General features: G+C 52.0%; 1 protein-coding gene across 2 annotated transcripts in view; it reads right to left on the reverse strand.

Moving 5' to 3' along the window:
- The window catches only part of DOCK1 (dedicator of cytokinesis 1), a 491,171-nt gene extending 489,695 nt beyond the window's left edge, over nt 1-1,476 (reverse strand). The window contains exon 1 of one of the 2 annotated variants that reach the window (XM_012781384.2): nt 1,299-1,476. In XM_012781384.2, coding sequence (XP_012636838.1) covers nt 1,299-1,344 — 46 coding nt within the window. In that variant the 5' untranslated portion in view covers nt 1,345-1,476. The remainder of the gene's footprint in view (nt 1-1,298) is intronic. The other variant, XM_012781385.2, reaches the window with a different exon arrangement.
- Nucleotides 1,477-23,446: the final 21,970 nt, after the last annotated feature.

The raw sequence follows: 23,446 nt of genomic DNA on the forward strand, positions 1-23,446 counted from the left end.
GTGGGCCCACAGGGGACCCAGGGCTGTCCCAGGACTGTTCCCACGGCAACTGTCCAGCCAGCTCCAGGGTCAGGGCCCACAGCATGTCACTGACACTTAACAGAGATAAGTAAGGAGTTCACAGAAAGAAGAGAGCCCTTGAGGACAAGCGCTGCCAGGAACCCTCCCAAAACTCAAACTCGAGGGCCAGTGTTTGAACCAGGTGAGCAGAGGGGGTGGGCAAGTCACTTCTGGTGCAAGCACAGCACCTGCAAGGCACAGAGGAGTGAGGAGCGGAGACAGGCTGCAGGGTGGAAGCAGAGATGACGAGATGTCCCAGAAGGGCGAAACCTGGGGCAGAGGAGAGGCGAGATCACAAAAGGCCTTCTGAGCCGGCAGTTCGGCCCAGAGGAGGAAGGTGACCAGGGTCTCTCCTCTGCGCTGTGGGGCAAGAGGAAAGTGAGAATGAAAGGAACTGGGAAGATTGGGGACCCGGGAGAGCAGCCACAGCCAGGCGGCTGCACCCCCCGTGAGGAGCGCAGCAGCGCGGCAAGGCTCAGGGGGCTGTTTGTTTTGCCATTAAGGGAAGCCTCCCCTCTGGAATGTGTACTCGGTCCGAAAAGTAAACTTGCAACCTGACTCCCCCCACCACTCACCCTCGGGAAACGACAAAGAGCAGGGGAGCAGAAACAGGCCCCGCCCTCCCGAACGGGTCCCTGGGCCTCGGGGACACCGGAGGGTCCCACACCGAGCACCGCAGGACCGCCAAGGTCGCGCACGCCTCTCCTCGCGGGGGAGAGCGCGATTCTCAGTTTTGACCACGGCACCATGAAACTGTCCATGCGGCGCTCCAGACGCCAACAACACAAGTTCGTCCAAGCAGCGAAGGGCTGGGCAGAACAATGCCCCCCGGCTTCCCTGCCCAGGCCCAGCGACACTGAAGGCTGCGCTGCGGGCAGAGCTGGGGCACCCGGGAGGCGGAGGTGCCGGAGAACTGTCTGTCGGAGGGGACACCCTCGGGGGTGACACGCCCGCCCCCACCCCCGCGTGTCCTCCGCGCGGCGCCCCCGGGCTGGAGCTGGGCACTCCCCGCCGGGGAGCGCGGGGCCAGCGGGCGGCCGGCCCGGGGCGCGCTCGGCTCTGCCCGCGGGGCGGAAGCGCCTCTCCGCAGCCCGGGCCACCGCTCCGCGTCCCGCCCGCTGGCCCCGCGGTCGGCGGCAACAGGCGCCCGGGCACCCCCGCCCCGCGCGCGCACGGCCGGCCCGGGAAGTTCGGCCAGCGGCGGGCGCGGGGCCCCGCGCTGCCGGGCCGCTGCTCACCCACGCCGTATTTCTCCTCCCTCTTGGTGGGCACCCAGCGCGTCATGGCGCCGCGCGGGCCGGGGCGCCGCCGCCAGAGCCGCCGCGGGTCGGGCAGGAAGGTCCGCGCCTAGGCCGCCATCTTCCATTCCTCGCGAGCCGCGGCAGGATGGGGAGGAAAAAGTTTGCGGCGGAGGCGGCGTCATGTGGGACGGGGCGGGCGGAGCGTCGCGGCCGGATGGGAAAGGCCGGGAGCGCCGGCGAGAGGCGGGACGGCCGGGCCGAGCCGCGCGCCGTCGCCCGCTCGCTTTCCGCGCGCTCTCCTGCCGTCGGGAGCCCTCGGGGACTGGTCTCACACGGCGAGAGGGGCGCGCCCTGCGGCGCTGGGCCGGGGCGGTGAGGACCGGGTCCTGGGCCAGGTGATCCGAGCAGCCGGCTCAGCGCGGGCTTCGACCGGCGCCTGCGAGTGCGGCGTCCCCAATTCAGGTTCCTCCCCGGTGGGCAGCCCCTGGGAGGGGCCTTCCGAAGCGCGGGGTTCATTCTCCCACTAAGTTTAAGTGAGCACCTACCTGCCTGAGTGTGCCAGGAGCGCCCCGCCTGCCGGCTGTCGGGGGGCAGGTGGTGCTTAAAGTGGCAGCGCACAGGTGAGTCTAGACGTCCGCGCATGGGCGCAGGCTGGCCCTTCGTGCCTGGGCAAGGACACCCAAATGGGGTGGCAAGAGAGGGCACAGCGCCACTGAGGGACTGCCTGCCAGACGAGGTGGCCTCTGGCTTGAGTGCTGAAAGAGTGCAGTTATCCCGAGGCCGGAGGAAGAAGCAGGCAGAGCCCTGCTAAGGCCCTGCAACCTCTGCCCGGGCTTGCGCACACTTCTGCTAGGTCAGTAGCACTCAAGGGGCAGAGGGATCCCGCAAAGGAAAGCCCACGCCAGGCCTGGAGCAGAGACTGAGCTCTCGGGCATTTGGCCTTCGCCCTGTGTGGGAGTCGTTCTCAGACTCATTCCCCACACCAGTAAAAGTTGGGGGCTTCAGATTGTTCCAAGGGAAAAGTTAAAAACAACAAACGTCTACGTATTTTTACTATAATTTCAGGAAAGAGTAGACAGTAAAAACCAAGAAAAGGAAAAGGGACATAGCCCCCAAGGGTTGAAGGCAGCCCTTTAAATAGAGTAAATTTGGGTTCATGGCATATTAACTGGGTGTCCTGCTCTCTTTCAGGCCCCAAGGGGCCCTGACAACTGCAGTAGACCTGGAGCTGCCAAGGATTGGAGGGGCAGAGGTGGAAAGGAGTAGCCACCTGGGAAAGGCCAGGTAGGCCACTGTCCTGCTGGAGAATGGACATCACCTGTCCCCAGGGCCGTGAGGAGCTGGGGCCATGCGATTAAGTAAACAATTTGGAGTGACCGGGGAGCTTTTCACTCTTTGTGGGTGAGAACATGCTATGTTCAAGAGGGTATGTGTGATGTAAGAGTCCCGGTACATCAACCACAGATTCAGAGAGAGCTGCAGGCCCTGTTTCACTGACCAGTAACTTAAATCCCACAGAGGGAAATGGCCTGCACTGAAAACCTCTGGGGAAACCAGAAACCTCAGGCGCTCAGACCCTGGAGTCGTGGCCCGGCGACTCGGACCCCTTGAAGAGGAAGCGGCTAGGAAGGGCCTGTCCAGGGGAGGTAGAGTGCTCCCAGATGACGGATGCGGTGGCCTGACGGGCTTTGCGTCCAGAAGGGCTTCCCTGAGAAAACAGCGTAAGCCTGGGCTTTGAGAATACGCAGAAACCAGCCAGGTGAGCTGGAGGAGGAACAGCTTGTGCATGGGAAGGAACACAAACACTTCAAAGAACTGAAAGGCCAGTATGGCTGAAGCACAGGGAACAGCAGGAAAGTGACACAAAGTGAGGCTGCAGAGGTAGAAGGGCCTTATTGGTCTCGCTAGGAACTTGGAATTCTGCAAAGAAAACCTGGGAAACAGATTTTGGTTTCACTTACCTCATCTTTAATGCCCAGTCTCCATTCTATTTGTCTAGTTCCGTGTTGGTGGAGAAGGCATGTTGCACTAAAGACCAGGGGCTCGAGGGTCCCACAGACCTGAGAGGCCTGGCCTTGGCCGGCCTCGTGACATTCTTCCTGTGTTTCTAAACCTCAGGGTTCTGATATCCCTACGTATAACTTAGGGCACCAGCCTCACAGTTACTCTGAGGATCGTAGGAGCAGGTGTGGCTGCACATGGAAGGTGGTGTAACTGTGGTCAGTTGTGCTTCCCCGTCTGACCCTGCCTCCAGGCTCTTTGATAAACTTATGGTTCACATTTTCTGGAGCAGTTGCCACTTCCACTCTGTCTGATAAAGATGAGCTACTGAATGCATAAATGTGGCACTGGATTTGTATACTTTTGTAAGACTGTCGTGTAAATTTTTAGAAATCAGTATTTTAAAACTCCAGCTATGGCTGGTGGTTCACACTTGCAAATCTTTGGGAGGCCAAGGCAGGAGGATCACTTGAGACCAGGAGATCAGGATCAGCCTGGGCAACATAGCAAGACCCTGTCGCTACAAAAAAAAAAAAAAAATTACTGGGGCATGGTGGCCCATGCCTATAGTCTTAGCTACCCAGGAGGTTGAGGTGCGAGGATCTGTTAAGCCCAGGAGTTTGAGGCTGTAGTGAGCTGTGATGACACCACTGCACTCCAGCCTGGACAGCAGAGCAAGACCCTGTCTCTAAAGTTAATAAATAAATAAAATTAAAACTCCAGATAGACTGTGGACCCTGTGTTTGAGACAATGTGGTTTTGGTCGTGTTGTGATGTGTGCCCAAGTTTGACTGGGAATTTGTACATGTGACTACAGTCCCTGGAGCTCTGAGAAGGTTCTTCGGTGTCCCCAGCTAGCTTGGGCTCTGGTCTCGTCTTGTGGCTCTAAATTGAGTCCATGGCCCTGGCTTATTGCCCCATGATTGCATGAGTTTGGGACTGGCTCCATCTCCAATTCCAGGAGCCCTGAGTATGGTGCTCAGTTGGCGTGGCTGGGCCACAGGTGTCAGTTGCCCTTCCAGGCATCTTACAGGACTTGGATCTGTGCCATGCTTGAGGGCTTGACCAGCCCAAGAATGCTGGGCTCTAGTGGCCAACTCCAGTATACGAGTAGGAGATCGGGCCAGTGACCCCCACCCAAGATATGGCAGAATCTTGGGGTAGTGTCATGAAAAGCATAATCAGTATTATAATATTGCAGTTTTAAATCTTGAATATTAAATTTTTATTTTATTTTTTTTTTAATTCCAAAAAACGTTCCACATTTGCAGAGCAAATTGAAGAGGTAAATTCAGCAAATCTTGCCTGGTGGAGATAGCAGAAGGCGTAGTGAGTCAGTGGGGGCATGTTTCCTGGAGGAGGAGGATGGGACTGGGGTAAGGATGTGGAGATTTTGTGCAGGAAAAGGGGCTTGGTCACAGATGGGTTGCCCATTGAAGGGGGAGGGACGCAGCTTACAGGGAGGCAGCTGCCTGCCGCCCCTTGGATCCAGTGGCAGATCTGGGCATCGAATTAGGGGCCCAGGTCACAGTGCACAATGTCACACAGCACAAAAATGTATAATCAAGACTTTAGGCCTAACTTCCAGTTTACAGGACATAGGTTGACGATCAAGTTAAAAGACACTACAGGAAATACAGTGAGACAAAGCTAGAAGGGATGTTCTGCTAGAAACTGGTCTGGCCTCTTCAAAAGTCAGTATTATTGAACAAGAAGGGGGCAGTGGAAAAAAACTTACAAATTTTAAAAGATGTAAGAAATATAATATTCAAATGTACTGTGTGATCCTTGGCTGGAAACTGCTTTTAGTGACCCAACCCTAAAAAAATGTTAAGAACAAGAGGGGATTTGAAATATAGTCCAGTATTAGATGGCATTAAAAAATTATTATTCATTTTGTTAGATGTAATAATAGTATTACTGTGGTTAGACGGAAAAATGTCCTTATATTTTAGAGACACCTGCCAGAGTGTTTAAAAGTAAACCATCATTGTGTTTGTCATTTACTTTAAAATACTACAGGAAAAAACAAAAAAGATGAAGCAAAATTTTTCAATCTGGGTATGAGTCTACGAGTGTTTGTCTTTACTTTTTGCTATATGTTTGAAATTTTTTTATAAAATAAAGTCCAAGTGGGGTTAGAAGGGGCTCGAGATTGCAAAACCAATCTGAGAAACCTCCTGGACTGGCCCCACGCTAATAGCCTGGTCTCTGCCTCCACACTCCCCGGTGCTCTGCTCAGCATTCTCCATGGAGATTATTAAGGCAGACCCAAGCTGTTAAACTTCAGCCAGCTTCGTGGAGCAAATATGCTATTAAGTAGAGGATGCTTCGTGCTGCGCCAATGTGCCTTATGGGCAAATGTGATGGTGAATATAAATGCAGACCAAGCAGTCCTCCCCACACTGTGTGCACAAGGAAATGAGCTCAGGCGCTGGGGGCCGGGGGACGTCAGCAGGCAGAGCACCGTGGAGTGGACGGAGCTCCGGATCTAGGTTGCACGGTTTTGCCCCTGCAGGCTGAATGCTCAGACCCCTACCTCTGGGCCTCCGGGTTCTTGACAGTGCCATGCAGTGTTCATGGAATCAGGCAGACATGTGACCAGGACCTTGGCAGCTGTCAGACCAACCCTGGGACAGTTACCTGGCCGCTCTAAGTTTCTTCATTTTTAAAGTAGTCTGACTTCTAGGATGTTGTGAAGATGTAACGAAATCATGGTAGCAGAGCTTAACATAGGTAAGGACTACAGGTGAAACAGTGGCTTTCTGATACTGGACATCAGCTGGTGCAGCACTGTGATCCCTGAAAGGAGGGAAACTCGAGCTGCATCCTGCAGTTGCCCAACTTGCTTCCTGGAAGCAGTTTCTTAATTGCAGCACAGGAAGGAAAACAACAGAGCCTGGAGTCTGGCTGAGTGAAGGCAGGTGTCGGAGTTCAGAGATGCCACGGCGCCAGGATTTGCAGGTCGGAGTGCCCAGGAGGGAGCTGCCACCCAGAGAAAGCCAGCGCTCTTGCAGCAGGGCCACCCCGAGTCTCTGGCTGGGGACTGGTCTCTGCATGTGTGGGGTGAAGCTCCGTGAGGCTGGCAGCAGAACGAACTCCAGAGAGTAACAGACTCAGAATAATCTGCAAGCACACACACAGCGGTTAATGTTCCCTCGTGGGGAAATGCCTCACAACATACAAAATATGTTGAGTAGTTGCTCTGAGATCAACAGCCCAAAGGCACATGGCAAACCTGAACTACTCAGGCAAAGTCCTCCAAAAAATTCCATCACAGTAGGGCTAAATAAGTCATAAACCAAAGGCTGCTCTGGTAAGCAATAAAAGCAAGCCCAAGCGAATGAAACTGACCTCAAGTAGCTTAACTGCGTGCAAGAGCAAAGTACAACAGTATATAAAAGAATACAAAGAAACCCAGCACCCAACAGTGCAAAATTCATGATGTCTAGCATCCAGTCAGAAATGACCAGCCATGCAAGTTGCAGGAAAACATGGCCCACACCTGGGGAGGGAAAAGTCAATCAGTAGACACAGAGGCAGAAATGACAGGGATGATAGAATTAGCAGGCAAAGACTTTAAAACAGTGTTGTGAGTATGTCGCATGTGCCCAGAAAGATAGAGGAAACCAGGAACATAACAAGGAAAAAACCCCAGAAGCCATAAAAGTCAGAGTCAGGGCCAAAAATGGGAGCTGTTGTCCTGGTGGGATGACTGGTGGCTGATTCCAGCTGGCAAATTCCGGTGTTCTCGTGGCTTCTTCCTTTTGGACTTAGAAGCGCTCCTTCCTGTTTTGGAGAGTGCTGGCTGTTGCGTTCTCACAGTGTGAATTACAGGTGGTATCTGCTGCATTTGTCTGCCCCAGGCACTCATCCTCCAGGCGACACCATCCTGATTGTCCTGGGGATCCACTGTCGGGGCGGAAATGTGTTCCCCCAAAACTCACATGTTGACGTCCTAACCCTTAGTGCCTCAGAATGTGACTGCATTTTGGAGAAAGGGCCTTTAAAGAGCTAATTAAGGCCGGGCGCAGTGGCTCACGCCTTTAATCCTAGCACTCTGGGAGGCCGAGGTGGGTGGATCACTCAAGGTCAGGAGTTCGAAACCAGCCTGAGCAAGAGCGAGATCCCCGTCTCCACTATAAATAGAAAGAAATTGATTGGCCAACTAAAAAATATATAGAAAAAAAATTAACCGGGCATGGTGGCGCATGCCTGTAGTCCCAGCTACTCAGGAGACTGAGGCAGGAGGATCACTTGAGCCCAGGAGTTTGAGGTTGCTGTGAACTAGGCTGACACCACGGCATTCTAGCCCAGGAAACAGAGTGAGACTCTGTCTCAAAAAAAAAAAGCTAATTAAGGGGGACATGACAGAAACTGTTCTTATGCCCCCTTGGCAGATGAGGTTAACGGGAGCTGGGCTACAGCCCAGGCATCCAGACTTCTAATCCTCCCTGGGTCCAGCTGCTCTGAGATCAGCAGCCGAAGGCACGCAGCAAACCCGAACTCCTCACTAAGACCACGTCACAGCCCACCTCGCCACTACACTGAGTGGATGCCCTGCCCTCTTGGAGGGGAGGTGGGCCACAGGTGCATGTGTCTTCAGAGTGAAATTCAAATGTCCACGTGTCATGACTGGACGGAGGTGCAGGCCGAGCAGGGCAGCCAGGTGGTCCCTCTCACCAGGTGTGGACTGGACCCAGGCCAACTCCGCTGGAAGCTGCCTCCAGGTGGGAGGGAGCCTGCTGCATCTTATCTGCAGAGGTTGGCACTTGGGGCTAATAATCATGAGATGAGGGCACAATAATACAAACAGCTCTTACTGAGTTCGTGCATTATCTCATTTAGTGACACCCTCTCACTTGTGGATGACTGAGTGGAAAGCTGCACCGCCTGGACCATTGTAAGTGTGCAGTAAATGTGAGCTCCTGTTAACATCAGCAGGGGAGGAGCTCAATAGATGCTTGTTGCACGACTGCATGAGGGAGCGAATGAAGGAAGGAATAACTGGGGTGATCTGGAGTGACTCAGCCTCCCTTCTGGGTGCCACAGGAGCTGTGTGCAGCATGAACTGTCAGAGTGATACAAGCTCCGTGTCCCCTGTCTTGGAGACCAGCTGCTCTGGCCCATGCAATGGTGCAGCTGAGTGGCAATGGAAAATAGGTAATAATCCCAATTAACCTTTTTCTGAACCTGAACAAGCCACCTGAAGCAAGGCATCATGGAAGGCTCACTCTTGGACCCTTCCCAGAAGGGGACAAGCCAGAGACCTTTAAACACCTTCACAAAGCTGCCCTCTTGGTGCCTGTTGCTGAGCTCTGTCTTCCTGGTTCCAGGACTGGGCCCTGAGACAGGCTCTGCAGAGCCTCCCAGGAGAGCCAAGGGCAGCTGCTGGCGTCAAGAGAACTTGCAAGGCAGGGCCGCAGCCAGACACAGGCAGGTAGACACACTCTGTCTCTGCTTGACCGTCGTCAAGGAGCAAGACCACAGGCAACTGGGAAGTCGCTTCTAGGCCAGGCCAGGTGCACACTCAGGTTCAGGCAAAGGGCCCTGGAGCACACGGGGCCTAGATCAGGGCAGTAGCGACATAGGGTGCACGGCGTGCTGGGCACTGCGCAGATGAGAAGCTCTGTGTGTGCATGCATGTGCCTGCGTGTGTGTTCACTACAAGTACCTGCAGTCCTGTGTCCCTAGAGGAGAACGGTTCCCGGAGCTGTGGAGTGTGGTTGGAAGCTCCTAGGAGGACCTGGGGCCCAGGCTAAGACTCTGAATTCTGTCTTATAAAGCAGGCAGGGCCAGGGGAGAGTTTTAAGCAGGAAGTGGCATGTTTAACAAGCCAAGAGTTAGAAAGCCCATCCTGCTGAACTGAGGGGGGGGGGAGCAAAACCAGAAAGAATGTCCTGGCCTACACGCAGATAAGGAGGTCATGGCCCGGGCTGCTGGGGCCACCTGCATCTAACCATTCAGCTGTCTCAGAGACCAGGAGAGTGCCAGGGCCACGCTGGGCCCCAGCACGGTTTTGGAACTCCAGATACAGGAAGATAGAACCTAAAGAAACAGTCCCTGGGTCCCCCTCTGACCTGGCTGCAGGTGACAGACCAGGCCCTCCCTGTAGGGTGAGACTCCTTCCCTGGGGTGGGCTTTGGAAAGAATTCTTTGGGCCTCCACCACCCTCTATTTAAACACTCTGAGTTACAAGGACCCCACCCCAGGTGGACATGTGACTGTCTTCCAGGGTTGACCTATGACACACACCTGGTTTGATAATGTTATAAAAATTAAAATGTCAAAAATTTTTAATTGTATAACAATCGCAGTATGTATAGAACTCCTATTCTGGATGAATCCAGTTTTAAAAGAGATCTTCATTTCCTGAACTTCATTCTTTTTTTTTTTAATTACCAGAATAAAACAGTTTTAAGAAACAGGTGTTCTTGGTGTATTTTAGGCATCCTTGATTTTCTTATTTTTTTTTCCATAAGTAAAAATAGCAATGGAGAAATTCTACAGGAACAGCACCACTTGAATGGAATTTCCTGAGGCTATAAACTCTACAGCTCCAGGCTCTCCTGCTGCTTGTAAAGGAGCCGGGAGGGAGGGAAGGAGCCCTCTCAGAGCAGAGGCTGCAGGGGAGGGGATCGCCTCCCTCCTGCTGAGCCGAATGCCCTTGGGAAGGTGAGGGGACGAGGCTGTGGAGCCCAAAGGGTGGCTTTGGTGGCCGTGGGGCCTTTGGGGAGGGCAGGGGGTAGCCCAGGCCTCTTTGTTCCCCTGCTGCGTCTGGCAATCCCATGGCTAAGAAACAACGTGTTGAAAATTCACCTCCATGGCATTGGATTTGCGATAACAATTTGGGCTGCTCCCCGTGTATTTCTCATTCTCTTATTCTCCACTCAGGGCAGGGCACAGGCCATCCACGAAGTGTTTCCTCCCCCACGGGCTTCCTGGGCAGGAAGCAGAGGACCCCGATGTTGGCAGCCCTCAGGGCATTTGCACTGACCTAAACTAGTGAGGGCGGATCGCGTGCGCTCTGCACGGGTAACTCCGCCTGCACGGGTAACTCCGTCCCAGCTGCGGGCCGTGCTGGCCGCCCCCTTGGCAGACCTCGCCCTGGCTGGATGGGAGCTCGGGACGCCACACCCTAGCCCAGGAGAGGCCAAGCTCTGGCTGGCACGGGACGCCAACTTCTTGCCAGCAGGTGGGACAGCTCGGACTGCAGTTCCTCTCCCAGGGCTCCCTGGGGGCAGAGGCTTGACTCCAGCAAGGCCGCTTCTCACCCAAGATTCCTCACCTCTGGCTTCCTCTCTTCCCTTTTCCTGAGCACACGCCCCATCGAACAAGGTTCCCCATCTCACGCTTCCCTTCTAGAGAAACTGACCTAAGACATTTGGAAAGACAGAGGCCCATGTCTGCTAGGTGGAAAGGGAGGGCCTCCGGACTGAGAAGAGGACCTGGACAGGGGGACCCAGAGCCGGGAGCCTCCCTGCTCAGCACGCGCCCAGGCCCGGGATTTGTAAGGACGCAGCTCATCCGAGGTGAGCACACTGGTGGGGATGGTGACGGGCGAAGCTCTGGCCTTCCCTCAACGTCCGGTTCCCCGAAAGCCTCTTGGAGTCTGGTGGTGGTCTGGAGGTTCAGGGTGTGCCAGTGGCTGGGATTCCTGCTCTGAAGGGGCTGATCCTCCAGCTGGGGGGGGACAGAAAATCAACCAGCAAACAAATACGTCAGCCAGACCTCGGCAGGCAGGCAGTGTTGGGAGGAAAATGTAACTGCACAATGGGGAAAATTTCATGTGTGTACACGTGTGTGGTGTGGGGTGTGCATGCATGGGTGTGTATTGTGCTGCGTGCTTGTGTGTGTTGTGTTGTGTGTTGTGTGGTGCATGGTGTATGTGTATGTGTTGTGTTGTGTGCATGTGTTGTGTGAGTCTGTGTGTATGTGTGTGGTATGGTATATGCGTGTGTTGTGTGAGTCTGTGTTGTGTGTATGTGTGTGTGTGTACATACTTTAGCTGGGCACTTTCAGGAAAGCCTCCGGGAGAAGATGACATGTAAGCAGAGACCTGAGTGATGACAGGGAAGAGGCTTGCACAAATCTGGGGACAGAGCGTTCCTAATTGAGGGAGCAGCAAGGACACAGGCAGGAGTGAGCCCGGCAGATTCCAGGGCCAGAAGGAAAGTCGGCGAGTATTGAGAGTGGCTGGAGATGGCAGGCAGGGTGCAGGTGATGGAGATCAGCTTCCAGGTGCTTCTGAGTTATTTCACGTGTGGGAGGTTTGTCAGCCCAACTAGACGCCCCTGCATCCCTGGACAGAGGCCACACGTGAAAATTATGCCTTATCATTCATTTATATGTGTACACAGGTATCATGTGTGATGCATGTCATCTGGTGTATATTTACGTAGGATGATGTACCATTGTCACCCAGGGCCCCTGCTGTGCGGCTTGTGCTGCAGGCAGGGGCGCTGGGACGAGAGGGGGCCTTCGTTCTGCCCTCTCTTAGGGAGCTTCCGGAGCCCTGCACCCCGGCCATTTGAGATGCATCTCAAAGTCCTAGTTTCACTTTCTAGAAACAATAAAGATTCTTGTTTTTTTTTGGGGGGGTGGCGGCGCACTGCAGGGAAGGTAATATGGGCAGGCACCACCAGTACTTCCTATATTCATAAGGGCAGGTTAACACAAATGCAGAAAGCTCTGCTGCCTTCAAAAATGCAAACTGTCTTGTTTTTATGCTGGTTTCCTTTTCCTTGAGAAATGCAAGGGGGTGTTTTTGACCTTGGTCTTTGAAGGGCCCTGGCGTCCGTTTGCTAAAAGACTGGAGCGCCTAAACAAGGTGTGTCACCCAAGGGCGTCCAAGGAGCGCTCGCCCAGTGCAGCCTGCTGCCCACACCTGCGCAGACTCATTCATCAATCTGAGCCAGGGAGCCCTTGGCTAGCTCAGTGCGGATCGGCATGGATGACCTTCAGCAACTGACCAGAGTTGAACTTTGCTAAGGAAATTGAAGAATCTCAGACTGCCGCTCCGTTAGTCCCCAGCAGAGAATAGAGAAGTGTGTCTCTGTTCTATCGAAGAAACATGATTTAATCCCGCGCGGAGGTACGAGGTTGGACGTCTCCACCCCGCAGACTGGAAGAGCCGCACGGAGACCTGCGAAACTAGGCAGGAAGATGATTTTGTGTTCATTGTGATCCTAGATGCAAGTTCCTAGAGAGGTTTTGTTTACTTCTTTGTTTTACAGAAATAGTTATTTTACCAGCTATGGAAAAGAACGTGAGACAAATCAGGTTTTTTTAGCTTTCACGGGGTAGACCTTCGCTTTTGTTTGGTTTTAAATCTTTTTATTGTAAAACAAATCACCAAATACAGAAAACTTGACAAGTCCGATGCGTGGCCCAGTGAATTATTACGAGGCAAACGCTGTCAAGTTAAGAAATAGAGCTCTGCGGCCACCCCACTAGTCCCTTCTGCAAGCCTGTCCCAATCACAGCCAGCCCCAGCCCCTTAAGCAACCACTGTCCTGTCTCTCACATCAATAACTTGCTTGTGCTTTTCAAAACGTATTTTCATCATCCAAATGTGCATCCCTGTACACAGTATCATCTTACATTTAAAATTCTTTTTGTCTTTTAAGTCTTGTTTAATCTTTGGGTTCCTCCTCTATCCTGTTCGTCTCTTTACAGTTTATCTATAGAAGGACCTTTGACCTTTAAAATTTCTTCTTCTTCTTTTTTTTAAACAGAGTCTCACTCTGTCTAGCCCAGGCTAGTGTGCTGTGGCGTCAGCCAAGCTCACAGCAACCTCCAACTCCTGGGCTCAAGCGAGCCTCCTGCCTCAGCCTCCCGAGTAGCTGGGACTACAGTCATGTGCCACCATGCCCGGCTAATTTCTTCTATATATTTTTAGTTGTCCAATTAATTTCTTTCTATTTTTTTCAGTAAAGACGGGGTCTGGCTCTTGCTCAGGCTGGTTTCGAACTCCTGACCTTGAGCGATCCGCTTTCCTCGACCTCCCAGAGTGCTAGGATTACAGGCGTGAGCCACTGCACAGGGCCATGACCTGTAACATTTCTTGCAATCTGGAGTTAGCTAACTGTCTGCTAATGATCTGGCCTAACATGTTCCCCTGCCTCTCATTTCCTGACAATCGCAGCTGATCCAGGACCAGGTTCGGTCCTTCCGGTCAGACTATGGGAGGCAGTAATACCTAGTAGTCTGTATTTTGGGGAGGTTAGCAGGGCTCTAATGCTTAATGCCTTCATCTGTTAGATTACTGGGGGTTGCTAAGTGGCGATATTATAATTCTACCATTTCTTTTTCATTGCTTCATTGGAATACGTTTTAAAAGAGACACTTCCCTTCATCCAGTATTGGGTGCCCCAGGGGCGTGATTCACACAGGAAAGGCGGGATGATGCTTGCTCATCCTTCCTCTTTACTTACTCGTTTGCAAGGAGATGAACGTGCTCCCTGTCATCCTTCAAATGTGATCCCTTTTCTTTGTAACAACACCATGAGGTTATGAATTTAAACATGCAGGACAGGGTGCGATCCATTGCGGTTATTGTCACTATTGAAGCTCGCTGTCCCATCTTTGGCCGGGGGAGGCATCTCACTGTGGCTCCTGGGTTCTTTGGACGTGATCCCAGTAGTCTTTGACGGGGTCCTTGCTATCTCACCTTAGACGATATTTCGAGTTATCGATGTTTTCTGCCCCAGACCTGGAATCAGTTATTTATCCAAGAAGTGCTAGTTTCTTTCCATGAGAAACTGTATTTGAGGTGACAATATGAGCCGCAGGGACGCTCACTGCTATTGGATTAGTTCTGATCTCTAGGCCTTTTTGGGATCAGAGAGGACAAACGTTTTCCTGCGTTCATACCGAACTACCAACTCAAATTCAAGACTGCAGAGCTTTGGCATAACCTCTTCTCTAGTTCTTCTCTGCTGCATCTATGAATACTGAGAATCCCAGTTCTCAAGGACACAGGTGATAGAATTAAATAGCCTGTAATTACACGTTTGTTTTATCCCAGATTAAACACAAAAGTAGACTCAGAATAATAGCACGAATAATAGCACAAATACTACTTACTTAGATTTTTGTGTATCATATGTTCTCCCCATTCTCCATGTAAAAACTAGCCCCATCTGTCCCCATGGCAGACGCACCCCCATCACTCACCCTGGCCTCTCCCTCTGCACCCTCACAGCACCTTGTTCTGCAGGTGACATGGGCCACATGGCAATGCTCACCACCAGTCCTGGTGCCGAGGGGTCTCGGATCGTTCTCTGTTAGATTCCTCAGGAAGAGCTTGTGGCAGCACTGTTTACTGAGTTCTTACATATTCTTCATAATTTGTGTTCATATTTGAAAGCCAGTTTTGCTGGATATAAAATCTGTGGCTCCCCTGAGTGTCTTAACATGTACTCCACTGTGCTCCACTTTCTTCCAGCATGAAGCTTTGTGGTTAGAAAGCCTGAAGATTCTCTAATTTTCTTTCCCTTATAAGTCCCATGTTCTTTTTTTAATAGATACCCAAAATCTTTTTGTTTTTATTTTTTTAATATATATATATATACACACAGAGAGAGAGAGAGAGAGAGAGAGAGAGAGAGAGAGATGGAGTCTCACTGTGCTGTCCAGGCTGGTCTGGAACCCCTGGCTTCAGGGATACCTCTGGTCTCAGCCTCCGAAAGTGCTGGGATTACAGGCATGAGCAACTACACCCAGCTTTGTTTTTATTTTTAAACTCAGTAATTCTCCTAGACTTTGTGTTGGTGTGGGTCATTCTGAGTCAGTAGTCTCAGATGTGCAGTATGCTCTTTCAATATGTAGTTTCACATCTTTTCTTTATTCCAGAGAATTTTTCTTGAAATATGTTTTTAATATTTGTTTTCTTCCTTTGCTTTCATTATCTTCTTAAGGGACTCCTATTATCTGCGTGTTTAATCTTCTTTGCCTATCTTTAGTACTTGTTTCTTTTTCTCAAATAATTTTTATATTTTTTCATTTCTTTTAAATTTAAAATTATTTTCTTTTTAAGAAACCTGCTATTTCTTTTCAGGCCTTATCTTTTGTTGATTCACCCTTGTGTTCCTCCTAACTTAGTCTTTGATTTCGATATAAACTTTCCTTCGGTTTCTAATTCCTTCATGACTTCTGTTATCTCATTTTCGAGTTTTCCCGAATGTCACTTAACTCACGTGTTGTGTCACTTCAGCTTATTTTGGAATCGTGGGCTCCTTTTGATCTGTCTTGTGGTCACACCTTCCTGGCATGCCTCCACTGGCTGTAGGAATGTTTATTCCGGAACTTACTCTCCTTTTCTCACGTCCTTTGTATGGGACTTGACCTTGAATCTTGTCTGGGGTTCACGCTGAAGTGAGGTGAGTTCTCCCGACCTCTCCAGTTGGGCGGTGACCAGGAACACTCTTCTCACTCCAGAGAGGCCCCTTGCCTGGTGTTTTTGTGTGTTGTTAAAAAGCAATACGGCCACTTGCCTGCGAGCTTTCCTGGACCCGGTCCCCCTTCCCACCGGGGTCTGGAGCTTCTCTTATCTTTGTCTCTGTCTTCCCTGTTTGTTATCAGTTTTGCTTCCATTCCCTGAAGTCTCTCTTCTGTGTGGGCTCTGTGCTACGGAGAGTTCCAGAAGGGTGGTTTTGAGAGTTCACGGGGCGTGGGCTGCACCAACGCCCTCCGCCCCTCCTTCCCTGGGCCCCTTGCAGTCACCAGCTGTTGGAGGGGACACGTCCCTCCTGATTTCGGCCGCTGCTCTCAGAATGCCCCTTGACCTTTGCTCTTCGGTGGCTTTGAGCGCAGCCCTTTCATAACTGCACTCTGGTGAGAGGAAGCAGGGGTCAGAAATGTTGTCACTGTCATTGGCTATCACAGTGGGTGGAGGGACAAAGAATGTGTTTCAGATGCTCAAGCATAAGCCCAGAGTGTTTGGCAACTGAGCTTTCCCTAAAAATTGATGATTTATAACATGGTTGAATGAATATCGAGATAAATAGCAGGTTGACTGTCTCTGCAATTATATCATGAGCTGAAAGGGGTGGTAAGTGTTTGTTTTAGTATCACATCTTAATTTGGAAAAATTTGACTTGACTGTAATTGAGGTGCCATTAATAATTTTTTTTTTAGTTTTCATTAATTTTAATAATAATATTTAATGCTATGATATTGAGTAAAAAGATATCTTAAATCTTAAGTCTGTTAATCTCTGTATTAAAATAGAAATAAATTGAAAGATCATTTTGACTGTCATTCTACTTTTTCAGGGACTGATTTAAGATTAAATATTAATCTCCTAAAATGAACTAAAAATTCATATTTTGTGACAAGTGGGGAAAATCAAGCTATGAATCATTTACATTCCATAGTGAATGCAAAAGCTACGGAAAGCAGAACCATCTTTTAGTAGAATATCGGTTTTATTTTGGGGGTTGATCTGGGGTGGAACGCGGGAAGGTCACAAGCCTAGGACCTGAACAGAGGTCACTGGCAGATTACTCCTCACAGGTGTTAAAAAGAACCAAGCATCAGACCATGGGCCTTTGCTAGAGTGAGTTAGCTTGATTGCAAACGTGTGGCCCGAGTGACTTGAGAATTCTCAGCCACAGCGTGCTCTGTAGGCCCACACCTACTCACTTGCCCCCACAGATGGCTCCCGGCGCCCTGGCAGCCCAAACTTGGGTTCTGGTTCCTCACTCCTCCCCTCTGCTTGAAAGCTTTCCTTGGCACCTTGAAGCTTGCCTAGGTGCATGCGGCACAGTTTGGAAGTGGAGTAGAGAGTAAATGCCTTGAGGGAGGGATGACCTTCAGCCATTGGGGAAGGGCATCTGAGGCTAAGTGCTGTACTGGGCATGCTCCACGAGCCGTCTCAGGTGGCCCCGCATGGGGACCACAGGTGTATCCTGGTCACTGACGAGTCTGCACAGACTTCTCTCCCTGCCTTGGCTGGTCCTCCCTTGGCCAGAGGGGAAAAAGGTGTCTCTGCAGGGAGGAGAGTCCGCTGGGGAAGGTCGCTGGGAAGGAGAGATGTACATGCAGGGACCACTGAATTGGCGACATGCAGCTCAAGTATGACCTTCACACGAGGGGTCCTAGTGGGGTGGTGAGGCTGGGGCTCGTTTGGAGGAGACGGCACAGAAGCATGTCCCCAGTGCAGTGTGCGGGCTGGTGGAGAGGAATGAGGAAGCAGGAGAGAGAGGGGCGAGTCCAGGGGCCCAGAGCACCAGGGGCCCTCAGTGAATTGGGGGGAAGCCCCTAAGCCTGGGGGTTCCTAGAAGCCAGGAGCAGGGGCACTTCCCAATGGGAACAGGAGGAGGCACTTGTGTGGGCTCAGCAGAGCCTCTGTCCCTGGCGCTGGCGTTCCCATGTGGCCACCAGCAATGGGCATCTGCCCGTGCTGACCCCTTTGCAATCAGGCTGGATTCTGCTTGAAGGTCTCGCCAGACAGAGGTTAACCTGGGATTGTGGCTGGGTCCTCAGGATCTCCCTGCGCACCTGTGACCACAATGCTCTACTTCCAGCCATGGCTCCAGGGGAGGAGTATCTTTAAGGAGCCAGGGTCAGAGAAATCCCTGTGTCAGCGGGGCTCTGAGTTCCTCAGGAATGCTGTGGGGCTGCTCTTTCTAAATCTCCCAGATTTCTTCCTGTATCCATTTGCCTTCAAAGGGCTTCAGCTTCTAAAGAGCTCTGCTTTCTCCCGGCCCACTTCCCTGTCTGAGTCTTGCTGCATGACTCATGCCGCCCCCTGGCTGGGTCTGGTTTCGTCTTGGTTACATGTGCAAATCCTTTAAGCCATGAGGCTGGATGACTCAGCAGTGTCCCCAGGGAATGAAAGAGTTAAGATGGGTTTATTCTGGAACACTGTGCTGTCTCAAAGCACTTACCTCCCCCAGGCTGTGGTGGCAAGGGAGCCCAGGACAAGGAGCTGGGCTTTGGAGCAGGCAGGTGAGGGTTCCGCTCTGCTGCTGAGTAGTGGGATGTTTGGCAAGTGGTATTACCTTTTCTTACACAGGGCGCCTGCATGTGGTTGTGCAGGCTGTGCACTGCACCACCCTAGGAGGTGCTCTTGATATAGAGGTCCACGTGAATAGAACCCCGTACGGATATGCTATGCACAACAGGAGCAACCCACAGGCAGCAGCCCTGAGTCACTGAGTCGGTTTCTGTCTCTGTAAGGCAGAGCCGATGGTCTCATACCACAGAGCCGTTGGGGAAATTACGCATGTAAACCTGATCTTATGCTTGGCACAGGGTATTTGTCACGTGTGTGGCAATACTGTGTGACTACACACCTACAGGTGTAGGAGTGGCCATTGTCCTTGGTCAGGTTTATGTTCTAGTCTGAGAGGCAAGACAGCCCCTTACAAACAACTGCCGGGAAACGTGTGACCCTTGGGCAGACGCTACAAGTGCGCTGTCGTGCCCGCCCACTCCTGCCGCTCAGGCGCACGCTGGCAGCCTCCTGGTGCCTGCATGGGCTGGATTTCCCCACTGAGGGACTCTGCTGCCAGCGGAGCCTGCCTTGCCACCTGTGTGGCAGGTCAGAAGTGCCTTTGGGCGTAAGCTCAGCCCGGGACTGGCGAGAGCTGGCACATAAGCACCGCAACTCTCTGGTCCTCTAGTGGGATGACCCGGAGATCCCAGCAGGACAGGGCTCCACCCTGTGCGGTAGGTGGCTGCTAACATGCCCTTCGCTGGCTGCTGCTCCTTCCTGTCTCACTCCTCCACTCTCCTACAGCACACCTGAGCCCCCCAAGTAGCCTCTTGCATTCCAGTTCCAGCCTCGAGGCTGACCCCTGGGCACATCCCGCTAGGCAGGACCGCTCTCAGCTCTGCTGAGCTCCCGCAGGGCCGCACGCGGGCGAGCACTGGCTTCCTGCAGTCTTGTTGCACACTGACCACCTTGAGGGCTGAGCCCAACCCTCATTTGACATTACAGCCCTGGTGCCTAGCACAGTGCCTGGCCCGCAGTGGGATCTCCTGAAGTATGTGCTGGGTGTTAAATGCAGGGTTGGCTTCACCCACGTAGCACTTCTTCAGGGCTAAAATGATCTGAGTGAGTATATTTTCACCAATATCTACCTTACGATGCATTTTGTGTTTTTCATTGCTAGTGCTACTGAATGATTATTAAAAATTAAGCCTATACGTTCAGGGAGATTTCATTACAGATCCTGAGAAGGGGCAGGTTGAGGACTCTTGCCAAGGGGCTGTCTTCTCCCTGCTCAAAGGCCGTGGACGTCTGAATGGCCAGGTCGGGACACCCTCTCTGTGTCTCTCTGGAGTGTGGGAGTGGACTGGGGCGGGGGTCTGCCTTGCCAGTAGCAGCAGCTGCGCAGTGTCACGGGGCATCCTGGGTGCAGCTGGCTCGGCCTGGAACTGCTGGAACTGTAGTCTGGGGCGGAGAGAGAGCAGCTGGCTGTCCTGCTGCAGCTGCCCCTCCCGCACCCTTTGTCCAGGTATGGTGAGTGCTCGGTGCCTAGATGGTGTTTGCGTTCTGGCTTCTGCCCGTCTGCCTGTCAGTGATGACCACGTCGCTGCCCGGCCCTGGCGATGACTCGCATATGTTTCCACAGCGACCCAGCACTGGGGTTGTAGCTCTTTATCTTGATTTATGATGGTTATCGTCTAACCTCCCCACATTGGTCCTTATCCTGACATCACGCAGGTCCTTGAGCAGGTCACCTGACCTCTCCATGCGTTAGTTTCTTTAATAGGAAAGTGGAGATAATGGAATATACCGTATAGGGTCATAGGAGGATCACATGAGACAGTCCATTTAAAAGTGCTTGTGCCTGTAATCCCAGTGCATTGGGAGACTGAGGCAGGAGGATCTCTTGAGGCCAGGAGCTCCAGACTGGCCCGGGCAACATAGTGAGACCCCATCTCTACAGAAAATTTTTTTTAGAAAGTTATTCAAGTGTGGTGGCATGAGACTGTAGTCCCAGCTACTAGGGAGGCTAAGGCAGGAGGATCGCTTGAGCCCACGAGTTCCAGTCCAAACAGGATAATGTGGGTGAGACCCTGTCTCCAAAAAATAAAAAAGGACGAGGGCTGTGGCTCATGCCTATAATCCTAGCACTCTGGGAAGCTGAGGGAGGAGCATCGCTTGAGGTTAGGAGTTTGAGACCAGCCTGAACAAGAATGAGACCCCGTCTCTACCAAAAATAGAAAAAAAATAGCTGGGCATGGTAGCATGCACCTTTAGTCCCAGCTACCCAGGAGGCTGAGGCAGGAGGATTGCTTGAGCCTGGGAGTTTGAGGTTGCTGTGGAACGAGGCTGACACCATAGCACTCTAGCCGGGGCGACAGAGCAAGACTCTGTCTCAAGAATAAATAAATTGTAAAAAGAAAAAGTGCTTAGCACGGTTCCTGCTGTTGAATAAGTGCTCAGTCAATGTAAGTTGTTAATTTTTATTATTATCAGTGAGGACAGTTTGTTATGTGCCCGTGTTGCTGTTTTGCTTGCAGACTGCTCTCGAAGTCTCATCTCCTTCTGGAGGTTTCCTATAAATCCTGCTAGACCTTTTGGGTAACCTTAGCTCTGAGATTCACTCTCATTTACACTCAACTCCAGACGCTTCCCCCAGTTCCTCGCACATCTCTGGGTTACTCCCTCCCCTCTTTGGGGCACTGGCCCCCTCAAGCCAGTTCCTCTTCACAAGCCAAGCCAAGGCCCGGTGGGTGACCATGGGGCTAGGACCTAGGTGGTGTGGGCTGGGACCTATGATCGTGTGCTAGGACTTGGGCTGAGAGTCACTGCCATTCTCAACGCCAGGCCCAGAGCACAAGCACCGAGAACAGAGAACAGCTGCCAGGGCCTTGGGAGGAAGAGGAGAGGACAGGGACAGGCCTCGGTCGCTCTCTGCCTCCTCGGTCCTCCTGCCCTTCCAGGCTGCACCTGCTCCTGCGCCCCAAACACCAGCCCCGTAATCAACACTCGCCGTCCTGCCTTCAGTCCATCCGTCACCCTGATGTTCCCCCAGGCTTCTTAGATGGGCACGGCTGCTGACATCCCTGTTGCCCCTGGTCATGTGGTAGCGGGATAGTTACAGGCTTGTGGACGGCGGATCCCGATAAGGGGAGGAGGCCCGGGGAGGTGGGTGAGGTGCCGGCGGCCTGAAGTCGAGCTGGGCAGGGTCGGCGCTCGTTAATGTCTCTGTAAATCATGAGACTGCTTCAGGATGCCCAATATTTTTGTATTTATGTCCATTTCTCAAGGGGAAAGTGTTCCATCTGCCAAGCCAGTTCTTTAAAAATGACTTGTCAATTGTCGAGGTGTCAGGTGGAGTCTCCACGGTGATCATACCAGAGAGACGGGCAAGGCTGGACGCCTCGTGGTGACGCCCTCCACACTCCCTCGGGAGGCCTGGCGTTAGCTGCAGCAGGAAGCCTGAGCATGCCGCTACCTGGTGACAACCGTCAGCGTGCACAGAGGGCTGCAGGTGGACACCAGAGGCGGGTGTGGCTCACTCCCCATGGGCCCCAAGAGCCTTTGCAGAGGATAGGGCTTTTTTTTTTAATAGTTAAAAAAATTGTGGTAAAAGACACATAACTATTTTAACCATTTTTAAGTGCACAGTGTGGTAGGGTTAAGTGCACACCAGCGTGTAGTCAGTCTCTAGAACTTTTCATCTTGCAATACATCGTACAACTCTGTGCCCACTAAGCAGCCTCCCCCCCTCCCCTAGCCCTTGGAAACCACCAGTCTACTTTTGTCTTTGTGAATCTGGCGACTCTATGTGTGTCGCGTGACATTTGCCCTTTTGAGACTGGCTTGTTTCACGTTGCATCGTGTCTCTGAGCTTCATCCGTGTTGCAGCAGGTGTCAGAATCCCCTCCCTCCCTTCCCAAGGCTGGAGAGCGTGGCTGTACCATGTTTCACTCACTCAGCTGTGGACGGACACTGGGCGGTTCCTTCCTCTTGGCTGCCGTGCCTACTGTGGATCACCGCTGCGAACGTGGGTGCTAAAGACGGGTTTCTAAAAGACGAGTCTTAAAGAAGTGGGATTTCCACTGGCAAAGCAGAGGAAAGCGGGGACTAGGGAACTCACAGCCTGTGCAAAGGCCCTGGGTCGTGATGGCGTGCGGGCCTGGGCACGGCGTGGGGCGCTGCGCTGCTGAGGCTGAGGCAGGCTGAGCTGGGATCAGGACAGGCGTGTGCCGTGGAGAGGGCCCCAAGCCACAAGACATCGCCACGTGAAGGTTGTATCATTACATGCTGTATCTCTCAGGAATGGGCTGTATTAAAATTTTGCTGGGGCTCAGTGCAGCGTACAAAAGTAAACAGTCTGTACAGCTCCTGCTCGTCGTCGCAGGGACCCTGCCATGCAGGCTGACTGCGGGGCCACTTATAAGCCTGGTCTGAACCCGAAGCATGATTCAACACCAAATTCTGCCATGTCGCCGGCAGAACTTTGCCATAGCTGCTCAGGATAACGTGCCTTTCACAGCCCTGAGAATTCCAAGGACTGAGACTGAGTCCAGCTCTAAGTGCTTGGTGATCTCGGCTCCGTTACGTACCCCTTCTGAATCTCAGTGTTCGTATTTGTTAAATGAATGATGTGAGTCACTTTTAAGAACCCTGAAAGCTCCCCCAAAGTCTGTGCACTTATAGATTCTATCAACGTTGGTGTTAAATATGCCGCTGCTCTCCCCATTACCCTGCAGGAATATCATTCTGCAGATCGCTGGCCTTAGACGAATTGCTTAACCTCTGTCGGTGCCTTGGTCTGAATCGTCAGCTGTAAAAAGGGTAGTTATTAATAGAAATAATACCGCCCCATTTTTTCCCCGCAGGTCACTGTACGTATCCATATAGAACTTAGACAAGGAAACGCTATGAGTAAGATGTTACTATTCCTTGTTTTCTTTTCCTTTTTTTTTGAGAAAAAGTCTCACTCTGTGGCCCGAGCTAGAGTGGCGTGGCATCAGCCTAGCTCACAGCAACCTCCAACTCCTGGGCTCAAGCGATCCTCCTGCCTCAGCCTCCCGAGTAGCTGGGACTACTACCATGTAGCCACCACTAGCCACCATGCCCGGCTAATTTTTTCTATATATTTTTAGTTGTCCAATTAATTTCTTTCTATTTTTAGTAGAGATGTCCAATTAATTTCTTTCTATTTTTAGTAGAG

This window comes from Microcebus murinus, chromosome 14 (genome assembly GCF_040939455.1).
Source record: "Microcebus murinus isolate Inina chromosome 14, M.murinus_Inina_mat1.0, whole genome shotgun sequence".
In the NCBI taxonomy this organism is placed as follows: Eukaryota; Metazoa; Chordata; class Mammalia; order Primates; family Cheirogaleidae; genus Microcebus; species Microcebus murinus.